At 42.7% G+C, this 24,224-nt stretch overlaps 1 protein-coding gene across 1 annotated transcript in view; it reads right to left on the bottom strand.

Annotated features, from left to right (window-relative positions):
* The window catches only part of USP7 (ubiquitin specific peptidase 7), a 70,379-nt gene extending 46,494 nt beyond the window's left edge, over positions 1-23,885 (bottom strand). Inside the window, exon 1 of the mRNA XM_085074888.1 lies at positions 23,239-23,885. Coding sequence (XP_084931014.1) covers positions 23,239-23,320 — 82 coding nt within the window. The 5' untranslated portion in view covers positions 23,321-23,885. The remainder of the gene's footprint in view (positions 1-23,238) is intronic.
* Between the last annotated feature and the right edge of the window lie 339 nt (positions 23,886-24,224).

The following is a 24,224-nucleotide window of genomic DNA, read 5'->3' as shown; positions in this document are numbered from 1 at the left end:
AAAGAAAACAGAAAAGACATTTATTTACTTAAGAGCAAGTAGCCAATGTTAAATCTTAAAAAAAAGGAAACAGTATTATGTGGAAGTCTCTTGCTCTCTAATTGTCATCTGAAACAAGTAATTATTGCATTATTGACTGGGAATTGCAAATCTCCCACGGAAGGAGATGATGTTACACAAGACAGCAAATGAAGAACTGGGATGGGACAACTTCCTGGAAGCAGACTCATCTCTGCCATGCCTACAGAGTATGTAGCAATGACTAGACAGACAGTAACAACACTTATCACACTGATCAATCCTCATATTGCTGCTGCCTTGCATTCCCATCACTGCGTCTGCCCGGCAAAAGAGGACATTTTGACTGCACAGGATGGCCAGGCTGGTTTTTAATTGTGCCAATGTAACTGATGAATGGGAACAAAATTGCATTAATAGATTACCTGATTTTTCTACTCGTAGATAAAACAAAGCAGTTACACTCTAAGAAGCCCCTGAAAACTAAAACAACATGCATGAACAATACCAGTATGTAAGGTAAATAGTATCAGAAGCTTCACCCCACTGATACAGTTATCTTCATGGGAAAATAACGGGAGGCACAATGTAACTTTGTGGACAGAAAAATAGCTGAGAACAAATAGCCTACACAGAACCTGCTCTGGAACTAAGCAGTTTGCTGCAGCAACTCATTTACCTGCTGATCTTCAAAGACAGGAGCAGTCCAAGGGCACTTTACAGAACAAAACTCTTAAAATGTCTTAAAAATGTAATTAACTTTCTATTGACACATAAAAAGCATTTAGGGTATTATCAATACAACTATTTAGTCAACTTTAAGCTGCCATCGAAGAAGTCACCCCAAAAATTTACTAAAACCAACAGTGACTAAATTACCTGCTTTCAGCAGTTTAACCCTTTGCCTTATGAATAATTCAGTGTCAGTTAAAAGACTGCATGAACCAGAATTCAGTTTGGACATTAAAAATACACCTGTAATTACCAAGCAAATTTACAACTTGATGCTCTTGGTGAAGGAGTGTGTTCAAGGAATCTTTCAAATGCTTTTTAAGCGCCAGGTGTTTAATAACTGGGGTAGACAGCAGCGCTGGCATGAGTTTTTCTTTGGCACAGTAAAATTATTTATCAGAAGATACCAACCTGCCTGTCTCACTATCCTGGCTTTATGCATTACATAGTGTCATATATACTAACTGACTACCTCTTGGCAGTCATCAGGACAAGAGGAGGTCTGCTGAAAAATCTTTGAACAGTTCCTTTTCTTAGTCTGAAGAGTTTTCTTAGCTTAGGCTATGCTTCTAGAAAACTATCAGATCAGGAAGAAAGGCATGAAGACTGCTTCTGGCTACCCTGTAATACTCAAAAAACCAGTAACTAGAACAGTTGACAAGATAAATTATTTCCTTCCATGATCAGGAAAGGCTGAAACATCAGAAGTGTCATGACCTATTATGGCAGCAGCTCCTGGACTCGCACTACCTTCTCCTGGCTGTATCTAGAGCAGCAAGGCTACAGAAGCAACTACCCCAACTCGTCACGTCTTGTCTCTGCGCATTCCAGAGATGGCAGCATGATTACATCTCTGCTGCAGATCGGGCACTTGGTCCCAACCTACCGAACACACCCTAAACAATGTGTTTTTCCAGTATCACACCCCTCTTTATGTTTTACTGCTCCACTGAGTAATGGCCTTCTCTATTGCAACAACAAAGGCTACCATCTGTGGCATCACCAGAGAGGCTGAGAAACTACTCAGAAAAAATGAAGTTCTGACGGAGGGAAGAAAAGGATGCACTCTCAGCTGGAGCCAGGGCAGGCCAAGGACCACAGAGCATTTATGTTTATGTAATACTATACCCAGCATGCTACAGTGCTGTGGACATGTTCTTGGTGTGTTTAAGACAGACAATTAAAAAGCAATTAAAATGAGTGTATTTGGATAATAATATGAGCACATTATGGAATTGGTGATTCTGCTCCCATTAGCACCTCCTTCCTTCCTTGTGGAAGTCTAGAAAAGCACACACCTCCACCACCTGGACCAGGATGATTCCTATTACTCAGATACATAAATCTTCAGAACTCGCTTCTGTACCATTTTGGATGAATACAACCCACAGTCTCAGAAAGTCTCGGGGTGTATCTATTTAATTAAATTCTATAACTGAACACTCACGATATGCTTAAGCAGCAAAAAGGTTTTGCACATTTACCAGTAGCATAAAACATTGCCTTACATGGGTATGATCACATACACACTTGCCCAAACTAGCTCTGAAGGTACACTGCTTCTGCGCAGTTACTTTGCTACAGAGTCAAAATATTATTCATCACTATTTCAGATTCTGCAGTTCTGTTTTGAGACCAGATTCATCCTTACAGCAAATGCTGATTACACTTCTCACTCCTGAACTCAGCCTTGAAGCACACTGAGGTTTGCTCAAACTAGCAGTAGCACAGAAAGGTAGCTTGAATGTATTTTCCTAATAATGACATAGTTTGATTGATTAATAATGAATAATTTTTAGACTGTTAAATACTATTGATCAGTGCAAAAGCAAAAACAATTTCCTAGTAGAGAACAACAGTGGATAATAACATGGATTTGCACTGAAATTAGTTCTATAGGCATTAGGAAGAAAAAAATACAAACCACCTACTTTAGCCCCATCCTTTAATTTACACCTTTTAACAGAAAAGATCACTCCAAGCCACGGAAACTGTGCAATGTGCCCAGAAACCTCACATTTAGGGATATAACACCTCCAGCATTTCCTCCTGTTATTTTCAGTAATGCTTTTAAAGGTCTTCTTTTATTACTGGAGATTTGTTAACATTGATCTTGTTTCACTTCTTCCTTATGCTCCCTGCTGTGCAGAGAAATGGAGAGGTATGTAAAGCAGGTTCACAGGAATCTGACTCGGTGGTTACAGGTACATAGCAGTTCTGAGACTAAGCTTTGGTGGGAAGAGGGAAAGGCAAATAGATTCAGGAAAATAACATTAAAAACTGTATATAACTGTGAAAAAGCAGGCACACACAGTTAATTGCATTTCCTTCTCACCTGACAACACAAACAAGCTTAAATCCAGGTTTCTTTGCTGCATAGTAAAGGAGTAGAAATCAAATACACTCACAATGAAGTACTCCTTTGAGGATAACCATGCAACTTGTTTCAGAGGCAGTTGTTACAGCAAAGCAGCCTGAAATCACAGGCCAAAGCATCTCCAAACTTGATCTGGTAGTCCTATGGCATATCTAGCAAAATGCCAAAGCTGTGCTGCTGAGGACACAACGAGTGGTGACCTCTGCCATGCCACTGCATGCACTGCCCAGCTGGGATGCACAGCTAGAAGATCTCACAAGCACAGACACTCTGACTATGTTGTTCTTGAGGTGGTGACTTCCGCAAGGAAGAACCACTAAGGGCTCCAATTAGCACAGTGCACTGAGTACTACAGTACAGCAATCTGAAATGTAATATGGAAGCAGAAAGATATTGTTTGCACAGAAAAACTCTAAATCAAGCCTGTCATGTGTGCTGGTTTGGCTTCTCCATGACTGGGGGGGATACACGATTTTCTACTACTAATAACACACAATTTTATAATAAATTACCAGAATGCAAGTTTAAAGAAACAAAATCTGCTCTCTGTACTTTTAGCACGTCTTTCCTCAGCTATCCAGGACCCTTCCTATAGTCTGCTTCAGCAATACTGCTAAACAGCCATTTGATACCTTGTACCATCTTTATTTTCCTTGTTGTAACTTCTTTACTTCCCCTGTACCTTTTCAAGATGGAGGAGGGAAGCAAGGCTGTTAACCAGGCTGCACTCAGTGCTCGAGATGCAGCAGCACAGTGAACTTACACAAAGCATTTATTATTCCCAGTTCACTTCCAAAGGCGATGCAGTGAATGGAAGATTCTGTGAGGAGCAGTGAAAAGGTAGAGGCAGCATGGCCAGGCTCAGACACCCTCGGGGTGTGCACAGCAGGGAAGGGAACTCAGCATCCCTCCCCTGCACTCATGTTTAACATCAGCATCTGCCACAGACAGACCTCAGCACACAAGGTTAAACCATTTTTGTTCGACCCATGGTGGCTAATCTTATGCAAATATTCAGGGTTCCCATAAGAAACTTTTGAACATTCAGACAAAAAACCCAATTACTAGCCTGAAGTTTAAAAAAGCCCAAAAAATAAAATTCCTGACTGAGAACACAGTTTTGAAGAACCTGTAAAACTTTACTGTAGAAAAGAAAATGCCTACAGTCAGAGTATTTGGCACTTTTCATTCAAAATGAGAGCAGGCCCGAGCCATGCTTCTCTTCCACTTCAGGGAAAACATTCCCAGCTGTGCAGCAGCATCCAGGCAGTGTGGGGCTGGGAGCAGGATCAGCCCTACACCCACAGGTGACAGCTTCCTCCTGGTTTGAGCACAGAACTGCTCCAAGGAGCCTCTGCTCCGAGGAAGTGCAGTGGCAGAGAAGTGCAGAGCTGAACCAATTAGCGTGGGGTGCCCAGTGCTGATAAATCCTAACCTCACGTCGGGGTCGCTTTTACAAGTGTAGATTAACCGTGGGGAAAACGACAACAACAATTAAACCATTCAAGGCCTGAGGTTTGGGGTTGTTTTGTTAAATCCTTTATGTGAACTGATCCACATGCACACGTGCACGGCCTGGTAACACAGGAACATTTACTGCTTCCTGCCAGCCATACAAGGAGCACTGCTGACAAAATCATTATTTTCTACTGAAATTCAGTTTATGTTTAGTAACAGATACATTTCAAGTGTAATACCAAACTATGATTTTAAGAGATTCCTACTATGAAAAAAAAATCTACACTTTGGGTTAATTTTAACATTTGTTTTCAATGTAATTAACAAGAAGTAATTACACTCTCATCTAAAATTAACAGCTACAAAATGAGCAAAACAAAAACATTCCTCTTTTCAAATGGGATGATCTGGAAAAGAAAGCTGCTTTCTTGTTCTCTAAGAAACAGATTTCAGAGTTCTGTTCTCCACTAGTTTCCCAAATTCCTGAAAGACATGGTTCCCAGGAGCTTTTGAGGTTGTTCCTTACTGCACTCAATTTTCCAACCCCGTGTGTTAGCACTGTCCCATGTTCTACAAAATCTTCACTGACCAAAGAGGACAAGCAGGGAGTGACTGTGCATGGAAGGAGTGCCCAGCTGGGATGGGAAATTTGGTGATGCCCCTGCCTCGAATACACAAAAGGCTCAGGGCTGGTGCCCCAGGGAGCAGACTGTGGGGTGGTTTACCCCATCTGCTCCCATTTGGAAATCCCCCTCCCTACATCAGTGTCCCCACTTTGACCGGAGTCTCCATGAAGATTTTGGGGTCTAGACACTCCCAAGAAACCCTAGCCATTAAATTTCTGGCCAGCCTTAATCTACAGAATCATCTGCCAGGTGGCTGCCTTCTCCTACTTTGTAGCATGAACACAAGCAATCATTAAAACAATTTTAAAAGCCTTAACAGAGGACTGAACCAAAAGTTTTCCTCAGTCTCTCCAACAGAACCATTAAATCCCAAAGCAGTTTAGGCTTTCTTCAGCACTCACTTTTAACTAAGATTTAACCTTTATTTTCCCTTTCCATTCTGACAGAAACCTTTCTACCCCCAAGTGATAATGCAGGAAAATAATTATTTAGGCTCTGAGAAAGAGATGATTATTGCTGTAAAGTGTTCTGAAGATCAGCTTTACTTTACTGCTTTGAAGATGAAAGTTACTGTACCGAAAACATCCAAATGTTAGCAGACACCAAAATTAGCACTAAACAGTGTTAATTATTTAATACTGTCTACAAGGAGAACAACTTTCTTCAAACAAGTAATGTAGCTGAAAAACTGTTTTGTACGGAATCTCTGGTGTCACTCTCCACTATTTACCAAGGAATTCTTAAAAGAATGCAGAACGGGAACTTTATAATCCTCAGTTAAGCACTCCACTGACAATTTTATCACTTTTTCTTTGTCAGCAATTCTAAGTCGCATTCTTTTCTTACTGAAAACAAAAGAAAACTTTCAAGTGACTAAAAAAGCTTTTCCTGTTTTACTATTCCATGTTAAATAGCCAACACCAGCTGTTCTGGTGCCAAACAGGCTGCCATGGGACCACGGAACCAACTCCCTGCTTCCCCAGACCCATTAGTTAAGCAATCACAGTCAGAAATAAGTTATACTTTGTATTCTAAAGAAAACAGTATAGAGACCCAGCCATAGTATACAGATTGAGGCTATCTTGCTCTTCCAAATCCTAACACAAACACACTGAAATCCACGAGGCAAAGAAACTGCTGTGTGCTCTTCCACAAGTACATGAGCTGTGAACAGCCAAATTCAGATCTCCAAACCTGAGCAACTTGTAACACAAACAAGAACAAAAAAAAAAAAACCTACTGATGAACACTGGAACACCTCTAAACCAGCAATCTTTTAGAACTATTCTTTATCACAGACAGAGCTTCTTGAACTCTGTACAGCTCATACAGTAACATCTGCAGCTGCAAACTTCAAAACTGCATGGTTTATGCAAACAACTCTTTCAGACACAAAAATTTGAGAGATGCATTCAAGAAGGAGACCTCACACCTATGTAATTTAGATTTCATTTTACAGAGCAACCAAATGGGAGGGGTGGAGGGATAATGATGCTTTTGATGGAGTTTATTGTATATGGTGGGGATCTGGGATATTTCAGCGCTCTCACTAATGTCCTGACGTGTCACCATCCCAAATAATCACACAAATTAGTTTTCCCCAGTAAAGGGTGACAGAATAAGTTGGTCAAAAATCTTATTTTTCTTTGGAAAACCAGTCACTTCACATGTGGTAGCAGTTATAATTAGCACACTTTTCATCATAAATACATTCTAAAGAGGAAATTGTACTTCACTGCTCACATTAGTAGCATATTTACTTTCTTACTACATATTACATTTATTTTCTGTTTCATGAGCCAAATCCTCAGACAATATTTCAATAGCTTTCTGGTCAACTATTTTTAGAACATAAAGGCAACAAAACAGACTTGAAAATGCATTTTAGGACAGCTGACTACTGCGTGTCACTCAGTGAATTACATCTTTCTTATGATTTGCAGAACACCCTAATTCCAGAAATACACTCCCAATCTCAATACTCTATTCTTTCTGGTAAATCTTCCCAACTACTTCTATTTTCGCTCCACTGCAAGTGCCACTCATCTGAAGCAAATTTTGAGGACTTCCAAAATTAATTACTGCCTTCCTGCTTTGCCTCTGGCTAGAAGCTGGTATAAACACGACCACCAAATTAAACTCTAGCTCCAATTCCTTATTCTGTTGGTGATGAATGATCCTTCCTTTGTCTCAGGAAAACCCAAAGTCCCTTAAGTTTACTCCACACCCTCTATTTTTCTCACTAATAAAGCAGTATTTGTGGTCTGTGTCATCATCAGCCACGACAACCTCACACACAGCTGGGACGGAAACCCTCAGCATTTGTGCTTCTTCTGCTCTAAGTTAATCCATTCACATTTCCTGCTACAACTTTTACCCCACAAATGCTCTCACTGTTTGGAGTGTACCCCTGGAGCATACAAAAGTAGATTTTTTTCTGTCAGTCCACCCCACTACTGGATTCTCATCTCAATTCCTCTCTTTTTCCTGGTCTACTTAGCCATGACTTTAAAATTGCTAAGAGTTTTCCTTGCAAGGGTGTGAGCATGGGATAGTGCATGGCAGTGGATCACAGGAGAGGAGAGAAAAATAAATCCAAACACAGAGGTACACCACAAACTGTCTAGTATGTAATTCCTGGCACTTCCTCAGCTCCAGACCTCTTTCACCAAAAAAATTCAATTAAAAAGCCATAAGGATATTTCTTCTTTCAGGAGCAGAGAGGACAATTCAAGAGATCTTGCTGAAGAAATAGAAGTACATACAAAAAAAAAAAAAGTATCAGCAATTAATGTGCTTTACTTGTAGGTTTTTCATTTAAAAGTCACTAATTTTTTATTCATTAAATTGACCAATCTGAAGCAGAGAGTTTCAATTTAAATGCCATTACAGTCAGGTCTGATCCAAACCTGAAACAAGCTCCAGATGTTACTGGTCAAAGTCAGAATTAGACCAGGATTTAAGAATTACTAGAGACAGTAATAATTTAACTGCAACCGTTATCCCTTCCGGAAGGGGAAACTTATTTTCTGAAATAAAGGAAGAGAAACACTATGCCTTTGCAATAAAGAATAAGAAGAGATATAAAAGATTATACTAAAAAAAAAAGAGAGAGAAGATAAAATAGACAGGGACTGAAAAGAGAATGGTTACTTTAGTGGTTATTTTGCTGGAGGATATCAGGGAGAAGCTTCTCTCTGGGACACAGCACTCAGACCAGCAAAAGAACCAAACTAACCCTTTGAAACAATATTCAGTTATTTTACCTACAGCAACCAGGTGGCTACAAGTGGCAGTGCTGTGTTTATCCGGCTGGTAACACAACACTGGCAGAAGCTACACAACAGGAAATTTATCTGTGCACATGTAACAGGAGAGTCTTTACCTGTTTAAGCTTGTTCACAAACCTCATCAAGCACAATACATTGTCTAGATTTTTGCCTAGCAGATGCACCTTTTTCCCCCATTGCATCCTTTGACCATAAAAAATGTTAAAATAAACATACACAGTTTGATTTGCTCTAATTCATAGGGCCAAACTCAGGTATTTTAACATCCCTGTGAATGTTTTATTACTGATGCATTTTCAGCACACTTCAAGATCAAAGAACCCCTCGAGACCAAGAAGAGAGAACCACAGACAAGAGGATAGAGTGAGTACATCTCTGTCTCACTGTGGCTTGGACAGTCTGGGTAAACAAGAGCTTTCACTAAACATCCAGATGATAATCTGTGGGACGCTAAAGAAATCTGAGATTTTATCAGAAAACTTCTATCAAGCTGTAGGATCTCCCCATGCTGCCCTTCTTACGGTAAGGCTCTGGGACTTGAGCCACCTGCAGCTGTATGGTAGGAGAGAGGAAACACACCCCAAGGACCTGGCTGCACACAGAGTAAAAAATACCACATGCATCACTGCTGGGCTGCACAATGCAAGATAAAAAGGTGTTCCTTCATTGTACAAAACACTGCAAATGCCATCCTCTCTTCTTGGAAAATTAAAATATTTACTTCAAAGTGCTGACACAGAATAAGTGACCCCAGAACAAAGAAAAACACTTTTCAATTAACTTACAGGCACCTGGTTTTAGCTTTTGCTATTGCTTGTGCCATCATATCTGCCTGAGTAACACATGCAGTGTTCACAGCCAAATTTCAGTTTCAAGTTGGGGGGAAGGCTGTTTTCATTATTTTTTGCAAATCCTACAGGCAACCAACTCCATGAATTTCACAAGCAAACAGAAAGGTTACAAATGTAAGGATTTCAATGCCAATACTGCTTATTCCCTGCATTAATATAATCCAGCACCCTTAAATCTGAGCACACTCCCAATCCCTGCAACCTTCCTTCTCAGGCACAACTCTGAACTCAATCTGCTGAGCTCTACAGGGAACATCCACTTGAATGCTGAGCTCCAGCTGCTGGGGAAAAAGAATGATTATTCCACATCTACCAATAAATGCACCTCCCCATGCATTTGCACACATGCAAACAAAATCAAGACCAGAGTCCCAAGCACTCCAGCAGAATCCTGACATCCCTCTGCAGCTGAGGTTAAGGACTTGCATGGAGTGACAAACTCCTGCTACACAACAGCACTGCCTGCACTGCATTAACTGAGTTACAACTACTGCTCTAGGGACAAATACGACATTTTTAGAGAAAAAAGTCTGCTGGACATGCACAGTTTCCATGTGATTTTTGTTATCAGTTTTCACAAGTATGCAAATAGACTGGCTCAAACAAGATACAGCTTTCACACTTTCTGTTCTGTAAGTGGGGACTAAATCAGAAACAGTAGTATTGGTATTATTTATAGAATTTAGTATTATTTTAGTATTACTGACACTATTATTATAATACTCAAATTACATAATACTTTATCTGAGATCAAAGCAATGATCCTACATTTTATTTCAAGTACTAGTGTACTTGGTTTGGCCAGATCTTGAACAAGATCAGCAATCTGAGTGCCAGCAATACGGTTTCTCAACACCCAACAATCAGAATCTATGCCTACACAGACCCATAAACTTCATGATGCTTTATCTTCAGGGGGAAACAAAAAGAAAACCAGTAGACAAAAAGCATGAGTTCTAGGGCATTAAGGGTTTTAAAGACCAGACAGCACTTCTGAGTTTTGTTCAGAAATACAGAGAGAATGAGTGAAAACCTCAGCAGGTACATGATGTACAGATGGCAGGTACACGATGTACACACAAGAGCTGTTCTTGGTCCTGCTACCTCACTGGTGCTTTATAAACTTTTGAAAATGGTAGTATGCACTTCAGCATAGCTCCAACAACTCCAATCCTAATATTTGATTGTCATTGCTTGAAAAAAACACATCTGAAAAAGGTGGCAGAGCTCTGTGGAAAGGAGCGGGTATTTCTCACCACTGTAAGTGGCATATCTACAGCAATTTGTATTTTCTCCCAGATCTTACAACACAGAAAGTGGTTAAACAATATGGGTAGGTCATGAATCAAATTATTCAGGTGTAGTCGGGTGCTGTACTACCATTAAAATAGCACCTTAAAATAGTTTTTGCTGCTGCTGCTGAAGATCACAGAGAGAATCCACATTTCCCTGCAGATCAAGGAGGCAGCTGCGTATATTCAACCACTACACGACAGATCTTGGTGAGTGAATCAACACGGCAAGGAAAAACAGTAGGGTGAGGAAAGTATTCCAGCTCCCAGAAAATTCAAGCCCACTCAACACAGCCAAGTATACAGCTATCTTTTGAATCTAAGCTGAACTTCCAGAGTTAACATACACCACTAAAAATTCCATGCTATCTGAGTGCTGGCACCACTCCCTGCCTGGCAGGCAGTGAACACACCATCTCCTTTCTCAGTGGCAGCAGGGAGAAGGAGAAGGTATCCCTCCAGCCTCTCCTCTGCTCAGGTCCAAGGAGCACCTAGACAAGGCAGCAATCAAGAACAAAGCACTGCTCCCAGCTGCCCACTTCTCCAGGTGCCCTTCTGAACTGGACCAGCAGCTAGGGTACCATTTTCCTTTTGGAATCAGTTACTTATTCTCCAAGCTTCTTCTCCCAAGGCAGCCCTTCCTCTACCTTCCCTCCCCTGGGACACACAGGGGCGTAAAGCAGGGTTCTGCCATCCCAACAGCTCACCCAGCTAGGACATGCTCCAAGGAAGGAGTGCTGTCAGAAACAGGACAGGGGTGAGGACAAGGGGCTATGGGGTGCAGTACATCCCCACTGGAGAGGCAAGTTACCAATGAATAACCCCTTCCCAAATTTGTGAGCACAATGTAGAAATCAAAATTGCACACCACCAGCAGCAGATTTACAACACCTAGAGTTAAACCAGCTTCTCACAGAAGGCAACAGTCCATAGCTACAGTAGAAATTAACCATAATTGCTCAATAACTCCACTTACTTCAAAAAATTTCTTACTCCAGAAAACACAAATATCTATTTAAAAAGCTCTATGCTGCCAAAATTTTAAATACTTCTATTGTACACCCATCCTTTGATTTAATAAAGCATGCATCTGAGGTGGTTAACATGCATTTCAAGGTATATTAAAAATGAGAGATCAAAAATTAGCATTAGCCCAGCTAATCTCTGCCAATATTTTGCTCCAGCTATGCTAACTAGACCCTGTCTAGCATTAAGCTCATCAGTACTCAGCCAGTTTTACCTTCTAAGGTCTAACCTGTGAATGTGATGCTAATAGCAATAGGCATACTTTAAGCTGAATTCAAAATGACAGAAATTTCATACATCTTCTTCTGCAATCTTTCAGAATCAGAAAGCAGGTTAACTCTGAAACTCTGTGCTTTTAACACACCTGCTAAAAACCTGTATAAGCAAACCACATCCCAGAAATCAGTGTCTCCTGTTTAAACTAGAACCATTACACTGGCCAGAATGCCTGGCTGATCAAACAGCTACAGGAAACACCAACTCCAGGTCTGAATGTGACCTGGAAATTTTTATCCCACAAGAAAAGACAATTTGGACAGGAGACCAAAACCCCCACAAATACATTTAGATCATAACTTCAGGTATGATCTAAGTACATTTAACATGTACTTAGATCAGAAAATAGTAACCCACTTCGTACAAGCAAAAAACCTGAAGATCCTTCAGATGTATCTCCAAGTTGGAAGTTGCAAGAGACTGTATTAAGATACAAGGAATACCCTTGTGGAAAGGAAAAAAAAAAGTAACCTAAGTGAAAACATTCAGAAGCAGACCTGTAATGGGAACAATTTCATCCCCAGAAGTGGTTTGCATGTGAAGATTCAATATTTATAATGGTAAAACCATGTGTCTGCAGTAAGAGCTCTGTAAGCTTGGATTTTATACCTTTGGAACTTTGCTATGGCCCTGCAATGCATTTCTTCGGGGAGACATGCCCAGGTGCCCAATAAAGGGTCTTGGGTGTCTTTTAAAAACAAGTTATAGAAGCCATTAGTGGATTAAGAATTTTCTCTTCCTCCTGCCTCCCCTGTCAAGTTAACCCACTTGGTTGTGGGGCCAAACAATATAGCAGTCCAGTGAACTGAGTTAGGTTAAAAATAAACACAAAATAAGGAAGTTTTTTTTAAATTCAGATCTCTTCAATTATCTCCTTATGAGCAAGGAGGCAAAAGGGAGGCACAGAGGTCAAAAAACCCCTGCTCTAGAAAACACCTCTTTACAGCAATGTTGAAGTGAACTAGACACAACTCTTCCCCTGGCTCTCACCAGCATGTAAAAGTCATCTGATATAATGAAGTCTGGTGCCCAGACCAAAATCAAGGACCTTCCCTGCAGCTTGTGCTCAATTTTGGGTTAAGCTCCTCTTTCTTGCAGGCATTATTCTCAGCTGGACTGCTGCACAGCCACCTGACACTGTACCAGTCAAGAGAGACTCCTTGGATGTGGGAAATATTTGATGCCTCTGGCTCCAGAGAGGTCAAACAGGCACACCTGCTAAGTAAGCTTCTGCTGGACTAATTTAAGGAAAAGCCAGGCAAGAGTAATAATAATCTTGAACAAAATGGCTCTTCAAGATGCACTCTGTGTTGAATTCAGTGCTACTGGTATAACTTCACTAGCAAAAGCAAGCATTTACACATTTGGATAAGTAAGGCATTGGGAAGGTTCCCATGGCTTCATGTTCAGACCTTGACTAAGATGTACTTCAAGTAATCACATACTATTCTTGGATTTGACCTCAGTTTTGTTCTTCAAATATGGCATAAAATACCTACATTTTTACTCATCTTTATTATTAGCCGCAATACAGATTTACACAAACACTTCTGGGGTATGTATGATCTGAAAGACAACAAATAGATAAACATACTGAAGAGAGCCATTTGGGGCAGGGGCTCTCACTGCACTCTGTTCATTATTCTGCAGGACACTGAAAGGTCTTAGAGAATTAGTCAGAATGTTTTCTTAATCCAGCAAGAGAGGTCACTGGCCAATAAAGCTGAAGTGTTTTTATCCCAAGTTTAAAAGTCTGAAGACAGATGCTGAGGTTGCACACATCTTTCTTCAGTGGCAATGCCAACAGGCTCAGTTCCACCTCTACACCCCAACCCAGAGCCAGCTCAGGTCCTGCTCAGCTGCAGGGACTGAAGAGCCCCTGGGTCTGACTCCTGATCTCCGGCCAAGCCCAGAGGACAGAACAGTCATGGCTTATCAACAGCCAACTGACACAGGCACAATGAAATCCATTGTTGTGCAACTTTCTAATTATTTTCCCATTAATCTGTGTTATTATCAAAATCAAGAGGGTTTCCCCAACAGAGCTCTGCTGATAAGCAAAGGAGCTGCACAGCTTTCTCTCCTTCAGAGGAAAACCACAAGAATCCTTTCCACACCAGCCCTCTCTCCTGCTTTGGGTGATACACTCCAGGGCACAGGTATTAGGTCAAAGCACGAGCCTGATGAACAAAATAAGTTGAAAACACAAGACAAATCTGCTCAGGACAAGAAGATATTTTAAAATCATTATGGAACTGATGCAGTACATTTGAAGGAATAAAACAATTATTACAAAATCCTGTGGTTGAGCTTTTAGAATTAACTACTTCCAAAGAAATTATTAATAAGTGTTTATTTCTACCAGATATAGGGTTGATTTTACTGTTGCTTATTTTCAATTCCTCAACCATAAGGACACTTTAAGAAAGAAGGAAAAAAAAAGGGAAAAAACCCAACACTTAAGCTTATGGTTACCTTCACGGCATGACAGAAATATTACAAAGTGTTATATTCATTTTTAAGGGGACTGGTTCTATGGTGCAAGTCCAAGAAGTATCTGAAACATTGAGACTGAAATAGAGGGGATGAAAGCCACACAGGAGGAATGAGAAGAGGGAGAAGAAAGCAGATGAAAATTGTGAAACACCACTGCTGTAATTGCTACTAGCAGGGAGGGTTTTGCATGTGGCTTGTGACCCACTGTTTAATTCATATAATATACAGACACATTTGAATTATCTCTGTGTTCAAACTTGTAAGAGTTTCTGCTGCTCCCCAGAATTAGGTTCACCCTTCAATATTATTAAGCAACTAACACTTAACCAGGTAAAAAATTCTTTAGAAGGGCTTAGTTCCTTGCTATTCCCAAGGAAGAAGGAGATCTAACTATCCTCAGCTTGATTTACTGAACAATAAAAGGTTCACACAGTTTGTGCTTAAACAAATTTGTTTTTACAAGTACACCTTGCATTGTCTTAGGACCTGAAGCCTGTATACTCACACAGCAGCATGTGAGAGTCCAGTCAGCTCCAACATGTGTAAGAGAGCAAATTAACCATCTATCTAAATAAAATAATTAAGATATGCTGTGAAGGAAAACTCATGTCTAAAAATTTTTACCTGATCACTGTCACCAGAAATATCTGGTGATATGTAACTGAGACACAATCCACAACTACTGAGCAGCAAAGAGGTGGCTGCATCAAGAGGACTGTCTGGCTTTGCGAGCAGGGAGAATCCAAGTTCTCCCCACCTCCACATGAAGTGATCTCAGTTCTTGAAAAAAAACCAAAGATGATGCAGAAACCACCATGCCCCTGTATTAGGATTCAGAATTCCACCGTGACTGCCTAAGACAATATGCATTTTTAGATGGAGGGGAAGAAAAAAATAATAATAAAAATAAATGTTCACTCCCCAAGCATTTCTTGATCGCTTCATTCTTTTCCAGCAGAGACTATCAAGACAAAAAAAAAAAAAAAAAAAAGCAACAAGTTACTGTCCAAAAACTGCATAGTGCTAAATAGCAGTCATCCAGGGGCTGAGGCAGCCTAGTAGGACCAGATCCATAATGGTCCCTATCACAGCTGATGGGCAAAATAGCAATGCATGGAAATACAGATCCCAGGTGCAGGGGCCAACCTTTAGAACTTAATACCTGCAAACTGGAATGTTGGTATGCAAGGCCCTGCCATTGCCACAAGCATGTCCAGCACGGAGGGAGAGCTGCAGAAGATGGGCAAGCTCAAAACACCCACCACAAAAGTCCTCATCCTCTGCTGAGGGATACACAGGAGAGAAACCAGAGGGCATGGCACACCTGCCCCAGGCAGAGTGGCTTCCTCCCAAAATAATGTCTTTGCCTTAGATTGGGAATTCTGTTTCTTTTCTTAAAAATGTCATTTCTCTCTTTCTTAAATAATGATTGAGAGATATATATACACACACATATATATCTCAACTCTCTTATTACCTTATCCACTACAGATGTAAAGTCCATACATTTTTAATTCACCTATTAGACATTTTATGAAACAAATTTACACCATTACTGCCTGATCTATTTATCAGAAAGAATATTAACCCCCTAAGTTGTACTCTCACACTTTATCAAAATCTCCACCAAAGTTCTGCTGAACGGTGTCAAGAATATTACAAAATAACTCACTGAAGCACATGGAGAGGAAAATCTCTATTGCAGGAACACACAAGTGTTTCTTCTTTCAAACATGGCTCAACAGAAATTCATCCAATTGTTGTATTAGTATAACATTAGATTTAGAGTCCTAAACCAAAATTGTCCTCAGACCTTTACACAAACACACATGCACAGCTGGAGATGTCATATTTTTGAAACATATCCTTACAGTTGCACCTTGTGAAATCATCAGATGATCAAGCTTAGCACTTGGTAAACACCAAGTATACTCCTACACATCCTTTGCTATTTACACTAGGAAAAGGGAAATTACAAAAAATGACCTTAATAATTTTCACAGATTTCTGCATTTAAATCAAGTTCCACTGAAGTGCATTAAACCCCTTAACACACAACATATAAAGCTTCAAGTTCTGTTTCCCAGCATTTTATGTTTCATATCAAAGAGATGTGACTATATTAAAAAAACTCATCACCTCTCCTAGGCTGCAAAACACTGCAGTACTGCTAAAAAAAAAATCTATTTTGAACTTTCTCCTCATATGACATTCCAGCTCACTATCCACATCATCTTCCTCTGGCTTGCAATATGCTTTGGAGTGCAAGCCGAGGTGCTGGCTCTGGTGCAGAAAAGCTGACAGTGTTCAGGACACCTGGAAGACTGTCTAGATCCACACACCAGCACATATGCACAACAGGCTGAGGGAACAGTGCTTCTTCTCTTCCCCAGTTTAAACAAGATGCTCCTGGCACACCTTCTCTGAGTGGCATCACTCTGGAGCTCACTTTACAGCTGCACTCAGGGAGAACTCCAGGTTTGCAGACACTGAACATCCTGTTCTCCTAAGACATTTGATGCTACAGAGCATGATGGTTTTGTTTAAATCTTTACTATTACATAGGTCAGGAATTAGTTCTTTTGGTAATGTTTAAAACAGCTGCCAAACAGCAATTAAGAACATTAACTGAGCTATGCTCTATTGATTAGAGCAAGGAATTTGAGTTTTCTCAAAATTTATCACTTAATTCCCCATACTTTTAATACATTTTGCCTAACAAATATACCCATGCTGTTACACTGGACAACCAAATTGCGTTACTCTAGATGCACATTAAGTCCAATATAAAAGTTTGCCAATGTATTTTTAAATCCTGAAGAGAATCCCCAAGATTCTTAGGCACTACAGTAAAAGACTAACACTGTCTTCCCCAAACTGGAAAGACTCAGCACAGTATTTTCAAAATCCATCTACCAATTTCCAGAAGCCTAATTATTTCTATTTGACAAAAATCTCATTCTTCTAGGGAATCTAGGCAATTCAAAGTTAGAACAAGACACTATTTCCAAGCTGACCATTCTTTATTTTGCTGGCAAATCATTCAAACCCTCTTCAATGTTTCTAAACTTACAGAGATAGTTCTACTACAAATCAGCAAGGCAAGCTGAAAAATAAATGGCTTAGCAGAAAGGTTAAAATGTTGCAGTCTAAGCTTGCAACAATATGCACAGATTATGCTACAGCCCTTGCTACTGATTAGGTGCACTTTCACTCTTTTTGCTAATATATTAAATTAAAATGCTATAAGCACTGCAGCAAGATATATTAAGTGACCAGTGGAAATGTTTCAGAAAACAGCACTATATATTTAATAACTGAACCATCAAGATAGCCCTCCTTCTCCAGCCCCCCTTCTACTTGTCAGAACACTTTTTAATAACTGTTAACCTTGTTGCTGGTAATGTCAAACCAGCACACAGCAGATTTTGAATTTATTAATATACATATGTATTTGAGGGGGAAAAGCACACTTACTATGAGTTACTAATACCTTATATTGCAAGTCACCCAATATTTTATGCCTTCACAGTCAACAGCCCTAAGCCCTACAGCCCCAAGACACAAAATCAAACTACTGATCTGAGACACTTCAAAGCACAAAATAAAGTGAACAATGTCCTATTTTAAATGTATTATCATTCAAGAAAAATTGGATGCTTCACAAGCTTTAAACCAGTTCATTTTCACCCTTACCCCAAATATCAAATGATGTCATGCAAGATGTACTGGCTAAACTGGTTTAACTGCTACAGGCTGGATGCACTGTTTAGATTTTCTTGTGATAAATTACTTTGCAGCAATCAAACTGATTCAGTTAGTTTTAAACAACTATCTTCACCTGCTTTTGCAAAGTAGTTTGGGCTTCTATTACTTCTCACACAGCCTGTGAGCTTGCTGTTTTACTCTGTGTACCTCCCTAAGAACAACAGGGAACAGTTTTTACCACTTCCGAATTCAGTCAATAGCACAGAACAACTGGAGTGCAGTAAGGAAGTCTGAGACACACAGCTCATCCCAAAGACTGTGCAAGCTGCACTTCCCTCTGAAGCTTACACACATTTTCCACTATTCCGCTATTTCCACTCCTTCACAGAGAGTTTACTAAATGTGACAACTGACTGAGCACCCAGTTTATGGGGAATGCACAGAAGGAACTGCAGACATAGGCTGTACTCTTCAGAAGACACCGAGGCCGTTTTCCCGGTTGGCATGAAGTGGCTACTTGAGAATGATCCAACGCACATCTTTTCCCAAGGCCAAGCAAGCTGTTTCCAGAGCTTCTAAACATAATCATTACTGGGAGTAAGAGGCCAGGCCTGGTTCTTTGCTCTAGGTATAATCTCAGAATCAACCTAATTTTGCTTGTTGTCCACTGCATCAGCATTTTTATATTTCCTTGCTTGACCACCATCCATTTCATGAAAAACCCTGGAGAGGGGAAGGGGCAGGAAGAACATATAAACAAGCAGACACCCACAGCTGTATAATGAAATTAGTCTGCATATTCTCCTCTCAAACATACAGCCCCATTTTATCACCACCTGGCTAGATGCAACATAGAAGACAGCAAAGGAGAGCAGTGAAAAAGAGGGATACAGGCCTTCAGGAGGAAAGCATAGAAGAAAGAAAAAAAAAGAAATGAACACTGTGTTGTATATGCAAATGATATTAAATTGCCAGGAATTGAGAATAATAATGAGGACAAATATCAGAGGGAAGCAAGCATTCAGAAGACAGGCAAAAATAAGTTAAGTATTTGAGACCACTATTCCACGGTGGGTCTGAAATATAGCAAATTCTGTCAGTAATGAGCAAAACAGGAATGAGCAAGGAGCACAAACTTTCAGCTGCATGGAAACTGCAAAGTAGTGTGATTTTAAACTTTTCACATACAAATACACGCAGATATGTCAGGCTTTTTCCTGGTTTTTTTGTATGTACCTTGTATCATTTCACCAGAAATTCAAGTCTCAATTTTAAATTGCCTGAACTAAGGGAAAAGTTAAAAGATGGCATTGCCCGAGAAGCTGCAGAGCTGACAAAAGCACACAACACAAGCATGCAACCTGAACTACCAGTCACTGCATGTTCCCTGCCTGTGATACTGTCTTGCTAAGCATATGCTGGCTACTTCAGGAAAGAAACTTCCCTAATGAGAAACACACGAAGCTATGGAACTATGGGCAGAGGCTGAACCTACAAAAAAACAAATTCAAATTATAAACAAGGGAAACTTACAATTATGAAACTGCAAATAAGACTTTCCATGAAAGAACTCTATGCAATATGTAACTGTAGATTTGCATTAAGCAGAGTTCTTTGAAGCTCATACCTTTGTGAAAAGATGTTACAGAGGAAGCATATATAAAGTATCAGAGTTGCATTCAATTACACTTTACAGAGCAACTTACTAGCAATGCTAGATCCCTAATTCTTTGCATGATAAAGCAAACTACACACCCTACTCACACGACAGAGAAAACTATTATTTATTTCTTTCACAAAATTTATTTAGCATACATACAAACTCTTCAGAATTTCCACAGGATAATTTACTAATCACCACCCCAAACTGTTAATTTATCTTACACCCAGGCACCAACGGCTCATCTGCACACTCCCACTCTAATTCGGCCCAAAGACAGCCAAGGCAGCCAGAATCACATGCTTTCATGCAGCAATGAATAAATGAGGGGTGCACACAGAATCCATGACTGGTGACAGAACTTGGCCAGGTAACTGTCAGCATCTGTGCTACCTCAAGCTGCCCTTCTTGTTCCCTCCTGCCCCAATGCCAAACCTTCACCACATTCATGCAACACTAAATGAGGCTGCAGGGTGAACCTAACTAAAAACCTGAAGTGTATTTTAACCCCCCACTTTCTGTTTGTAACAGTCACAGGCAGGTGCAGTAGCCCAACCACTGGCGTGGCACATGAGGGAACAACCAGCAGCAGCAAACACTGTCCAGGTGTACCCTTGGCTTGGGAAGCAGCTGCCTTCAGCTATAGGGACACAACCCCTATGGTGCTCAAAAATGTGAAGTTTCTCTGTACACATATTACTAGTGCCAAGCAAGGTAAAGCTGATTACTAACAACATCCATGGGTAACAAGACTAACTACACAAAGGGGTGACTGGTAACACCACAGCATTGTAGTGAGTACTGCAAGGAGGTGAGGCTGCATCACCCTGGTCCCACTGAGCAGGGACCTGCCCCTTACCACAGCTGTCACTGCTGGCATTGCTTCCTTCCTTCATGATGCTGAGATCTTTTCTTTCTAAAGGGAATCTCTTCATCCCTCATGAAGTCCAAAAGCCCTGTCTAATAGTACTTTCATTCACACTTTATGTTTTGAGTTCACCAAGGTCATCAAGGAAGAGTAAATTAGTCATAAAGGAAAGGGGAGGGGGAAAAATAGGAACATGAGGGCAGATACTCAAAATACCATCTCTGATTTAAACCTGAAGAGTTTAATTCCACACTTGGATTACTACATCTGAAATTGTTACTTCACTCTCTAAAAATTGTTCATCTAGTGTAGCTGTACACAGACTAAGCAAACCTTCAAGTAATTTAAAATCAAGATGTGCAATTTTCCACTGTGCATTCTTCACATGCCTCCTAAATCTAACGTGATCACTCACTGAAGAATGGCATCCAATACTGCTCTGTGCATGCTAAAATTAAGCTAACTACATATTATTAAGTCTTTTCCTCACTGCTTGAAAACATCTCTGAAGAAAGCACAAACACCCATATATTAAGATGATGAACATTGTTTAGCACATTAAATTAATATATACCCATGATGTCAACTTTTAATAAAAGTTAGCAATAATCTGATCGCTGCAGTCCTGTAAAATTAACACCTTTCTTTAAGAAAAATCAAGAATGGGAATAAACCTCCAAAGGCTAAACTTTTCTGGTTTTGTTTTTACATAAAAGGACAGTTCTGCAAAGTATCAAAAATTAGCAAGTTTGTCATATCAGTTGGAATCACCTGTGTGTGGCCTAATAGATTTCAAATAGGTTTTTGAGACAATGATATATTCTCACTATGCTGATATGTGCAGAGACTCTTCCCTCCAACGGAGGCGGCCACCAGTGTGATTTTCACAACCATCACAGTGAATTCTGTATGTATTTTGGACTCCTGTATTCCCACTGGCAGAAGAGTTGCAAAGCAGAGAAGTTCAGGACACCTTTAAACTGCATAAAACTGTCCAGCATGTCACAGGGAGCCCAGAATGGTAGAGCACACACCCCATAAAATTCAAAATAAAAACAGTAAATACAGTCAATAATCTAAAAGACTTGAAAAGGACACTGAGAAAATGCCAGTTACTAAAGGCTATCAAACAATCTGCTGGAAACTATAACCCACAAGATGTTAATGTTTGTATGCATACAAATAGGAGGTATATTTTAAATCACCTCCTTTTATGTATTTGTCCCATTGTATAGAAACATCAATCTGGAGATTTTGCTAAAACAGAACTGAAGAGTAACTCAGATAGTAAGTAAGTTTTATCCATTATCATATGAAACAGCCGCTTATATTTAAGAAAGTCAGGCTTTATGTAATGACCACCTAATCTTGAAATGTAATCTCACAGTCACTGTGACAAACTTCCACTGAAACACCTTCGCTCCTCCCAATTTCAGTGGCTGTTATTTAGCAGAAAGATACATTTGCTAAGTCGATTGTCCCATTTTCAAGCAAAATATCTTGTGTTGGCAAGTATTTATGTCACTCTTCGCTAAAACGGCCGAAGGAGAATTGTCACCTTCCCAGCCAGGCGTTCTAAACGATGTTTTAGGCAGTTGGTGGTTTTGACCTCCAAGTCAATCGGTACGAGTAGCTTACTGTGGCTGTCCTTCCTTTAGGAACGAAACCCCGCCGTACATTTGCCCAAAACAATTTTACAGCGTTGAATTGAGATGGAAGGTGTTGTTCAGAGGAGGGGAGGGCGTGTAAAAACAACACCACGAAAAAAAAAAAAAAAAAAAAAAAAAAAAAAGAGAAAAAAAAAAAAAGGCACCACTGGAGACTACACCGGACGGGGGTAGGGAACATGCAAACGTAGTGCCTCCTTTATGGAGCCAGCGCAACTGCATGACGGTGCAGGATGCGGGCCGCGGGCTGTGCAGGCGCTACACATGGCCAGCGCTGCCCGCCGACCCGCGCAGGCCCGGCCGGCAGCGGGTTCTGTAAATAACCCTCGCAGGAGGGTTAATTAAAAATGGCGAGCAGCGTAGCTGCCTGCATACAATGAGCGGCCGGGCAGGGCAGGGCTGCAGCCCCCCGCCCGCCCCGCCGGGCAGCCCCGCGACAGCCGCGTCCCCTTCGCCCGCCCCGGGCAAAACCCTGCCCCGGAATCACCGCAACTACTTTGGCCGGACCCCCGTGTTCCGTTCCCCCCCCGGCTCGCCCCCACGCCCGGCGGGAGGCTCCGAGGGTCCGGGGGCGCGGGTCTCCTTTTGTAGCCGCGCTTCCCCCGCGCCCTCCCCCTCCCGCGGTGCGAATTCCTGCGGAGCCCCCCGGCCGCCTCCCCCGGCCCCGCACCGCAACTTTCCCCGGCGTCCCTCCGCAGCCCCGCCGGGCAGCGCTGCCCGCGCCCCGGAGGTGCCGGGGCCGGCAGGAGCGGCCCGGGCAGAGCGTGTTTACCGCGGAGGGCGGCCCGGGATCCCCGAGGGGACGCGGGGCTGGGGGAGCCCCGGGAGCGGGGCAGAGGGGCGAGGGGGAAACTCTCGGCGGAGTTGAGGGCGCGGGCCCTGCCCGGCTTTACCTTCCATCTCCATGTCCTCGGGCTCGCTCAGCTGCTGTTCCCCGGGCTTCTGGTGCTGCTGCTGCTGCTGATGGTGGTTCATGTCGGGCTGGGGCTGGGGCTCGGCGGCGGCGGGCTGGGCCTTTCCCGCGGGGGGCTGCGGGCCTGTGTCGGGAGGGGAAGGGGCGGAGGAGCGGCGGGGCCTCGGCAGCGGCCGGGACTGGGCGCCCGGCTCGGGGGGCTGCGGCGGTGCTCCGGCGAGTAGGGAGCGGGGCGCCGGCGGAGGCAGCGAGACGCGCACGTATTTGCTCGCTATTCGCCCAATCTCGGCGGCGGCACCCGGTCGGGGGAAAGGGGCTGGGAGGAGGGACCGGCCGGGGGCGGCGGCTTCCCCGGGGGCCGGAGGGGAGGGGACCGGGAGGGGGGGACGGGAGACCCGGAGTCAGGGCCCGGCGGCGCCCGGCGCTTCCCCTTCCCCCAGCGAGGTGTCCCCGGCGCTGCGAAGTCGGGGAGGCGCCGCGGGGCCCCTGCCGTGCCCTCCCGCCCCCCCCGGCGCCCCGGCACCGCCGCTGGCCGACGCCCGGCTCGCCGCTCCCGGCCCGCGGGCCGCCCCCGTCGCCCGAGCCCCGGCGCGCTGCTGCCGCTCCGCCGCCGCCAGCGCTCTGTGCCTCAAAATGGCGGCTGCGGTAACGCCGTGAAATGTCACATCCGCATGAGGGGGAACAGCCCCGCAGCCGGGGAGGGAGGGAGCGAGCGAGCGAGAGAGGGAGGGGAACAGCGCCGCGGCCGCCGCCGCCGCCACAGGAGGCCCGAGGGGCGGGGACAGGGGCCGGGCCGGCGCTGCCGCCGCGGCCTCCCCGCAGGGCCGCCGCCACCTGCGCGGGGTGCGCCGCGGCTCTGCGCTGCCCGCCGGGCCCTGGCGGCCGCTGCGGCGGAGACCCCGCTGCTCGCCCCGGCTCTGGCTCTCGCCGTGCGGCCCGGGCCGGGAGCGGAGGAGCTCCGCACGG

The sequence above is a fragment of the Lichenostomus cassidix genome, chromosome 14 (assembly GCF_008360975.1).
Source record: "Lichenostomus cassidix isolate B80296 chromosome 14, HeHo_3.0, whole genome shotgun sequence".
Taxonomy (NCBI): Eukaryota; Metazoa; Chordata; class Aves; order Passeriformes; family Meliphagidae; genus Lichenostomus; species Lichenostomus cassidix.
The sequence above is the reverse complement of the archived record's forward strand: the minus strand, read 5'-3'. Positions and strand labels throughout refer to the sequence as shown.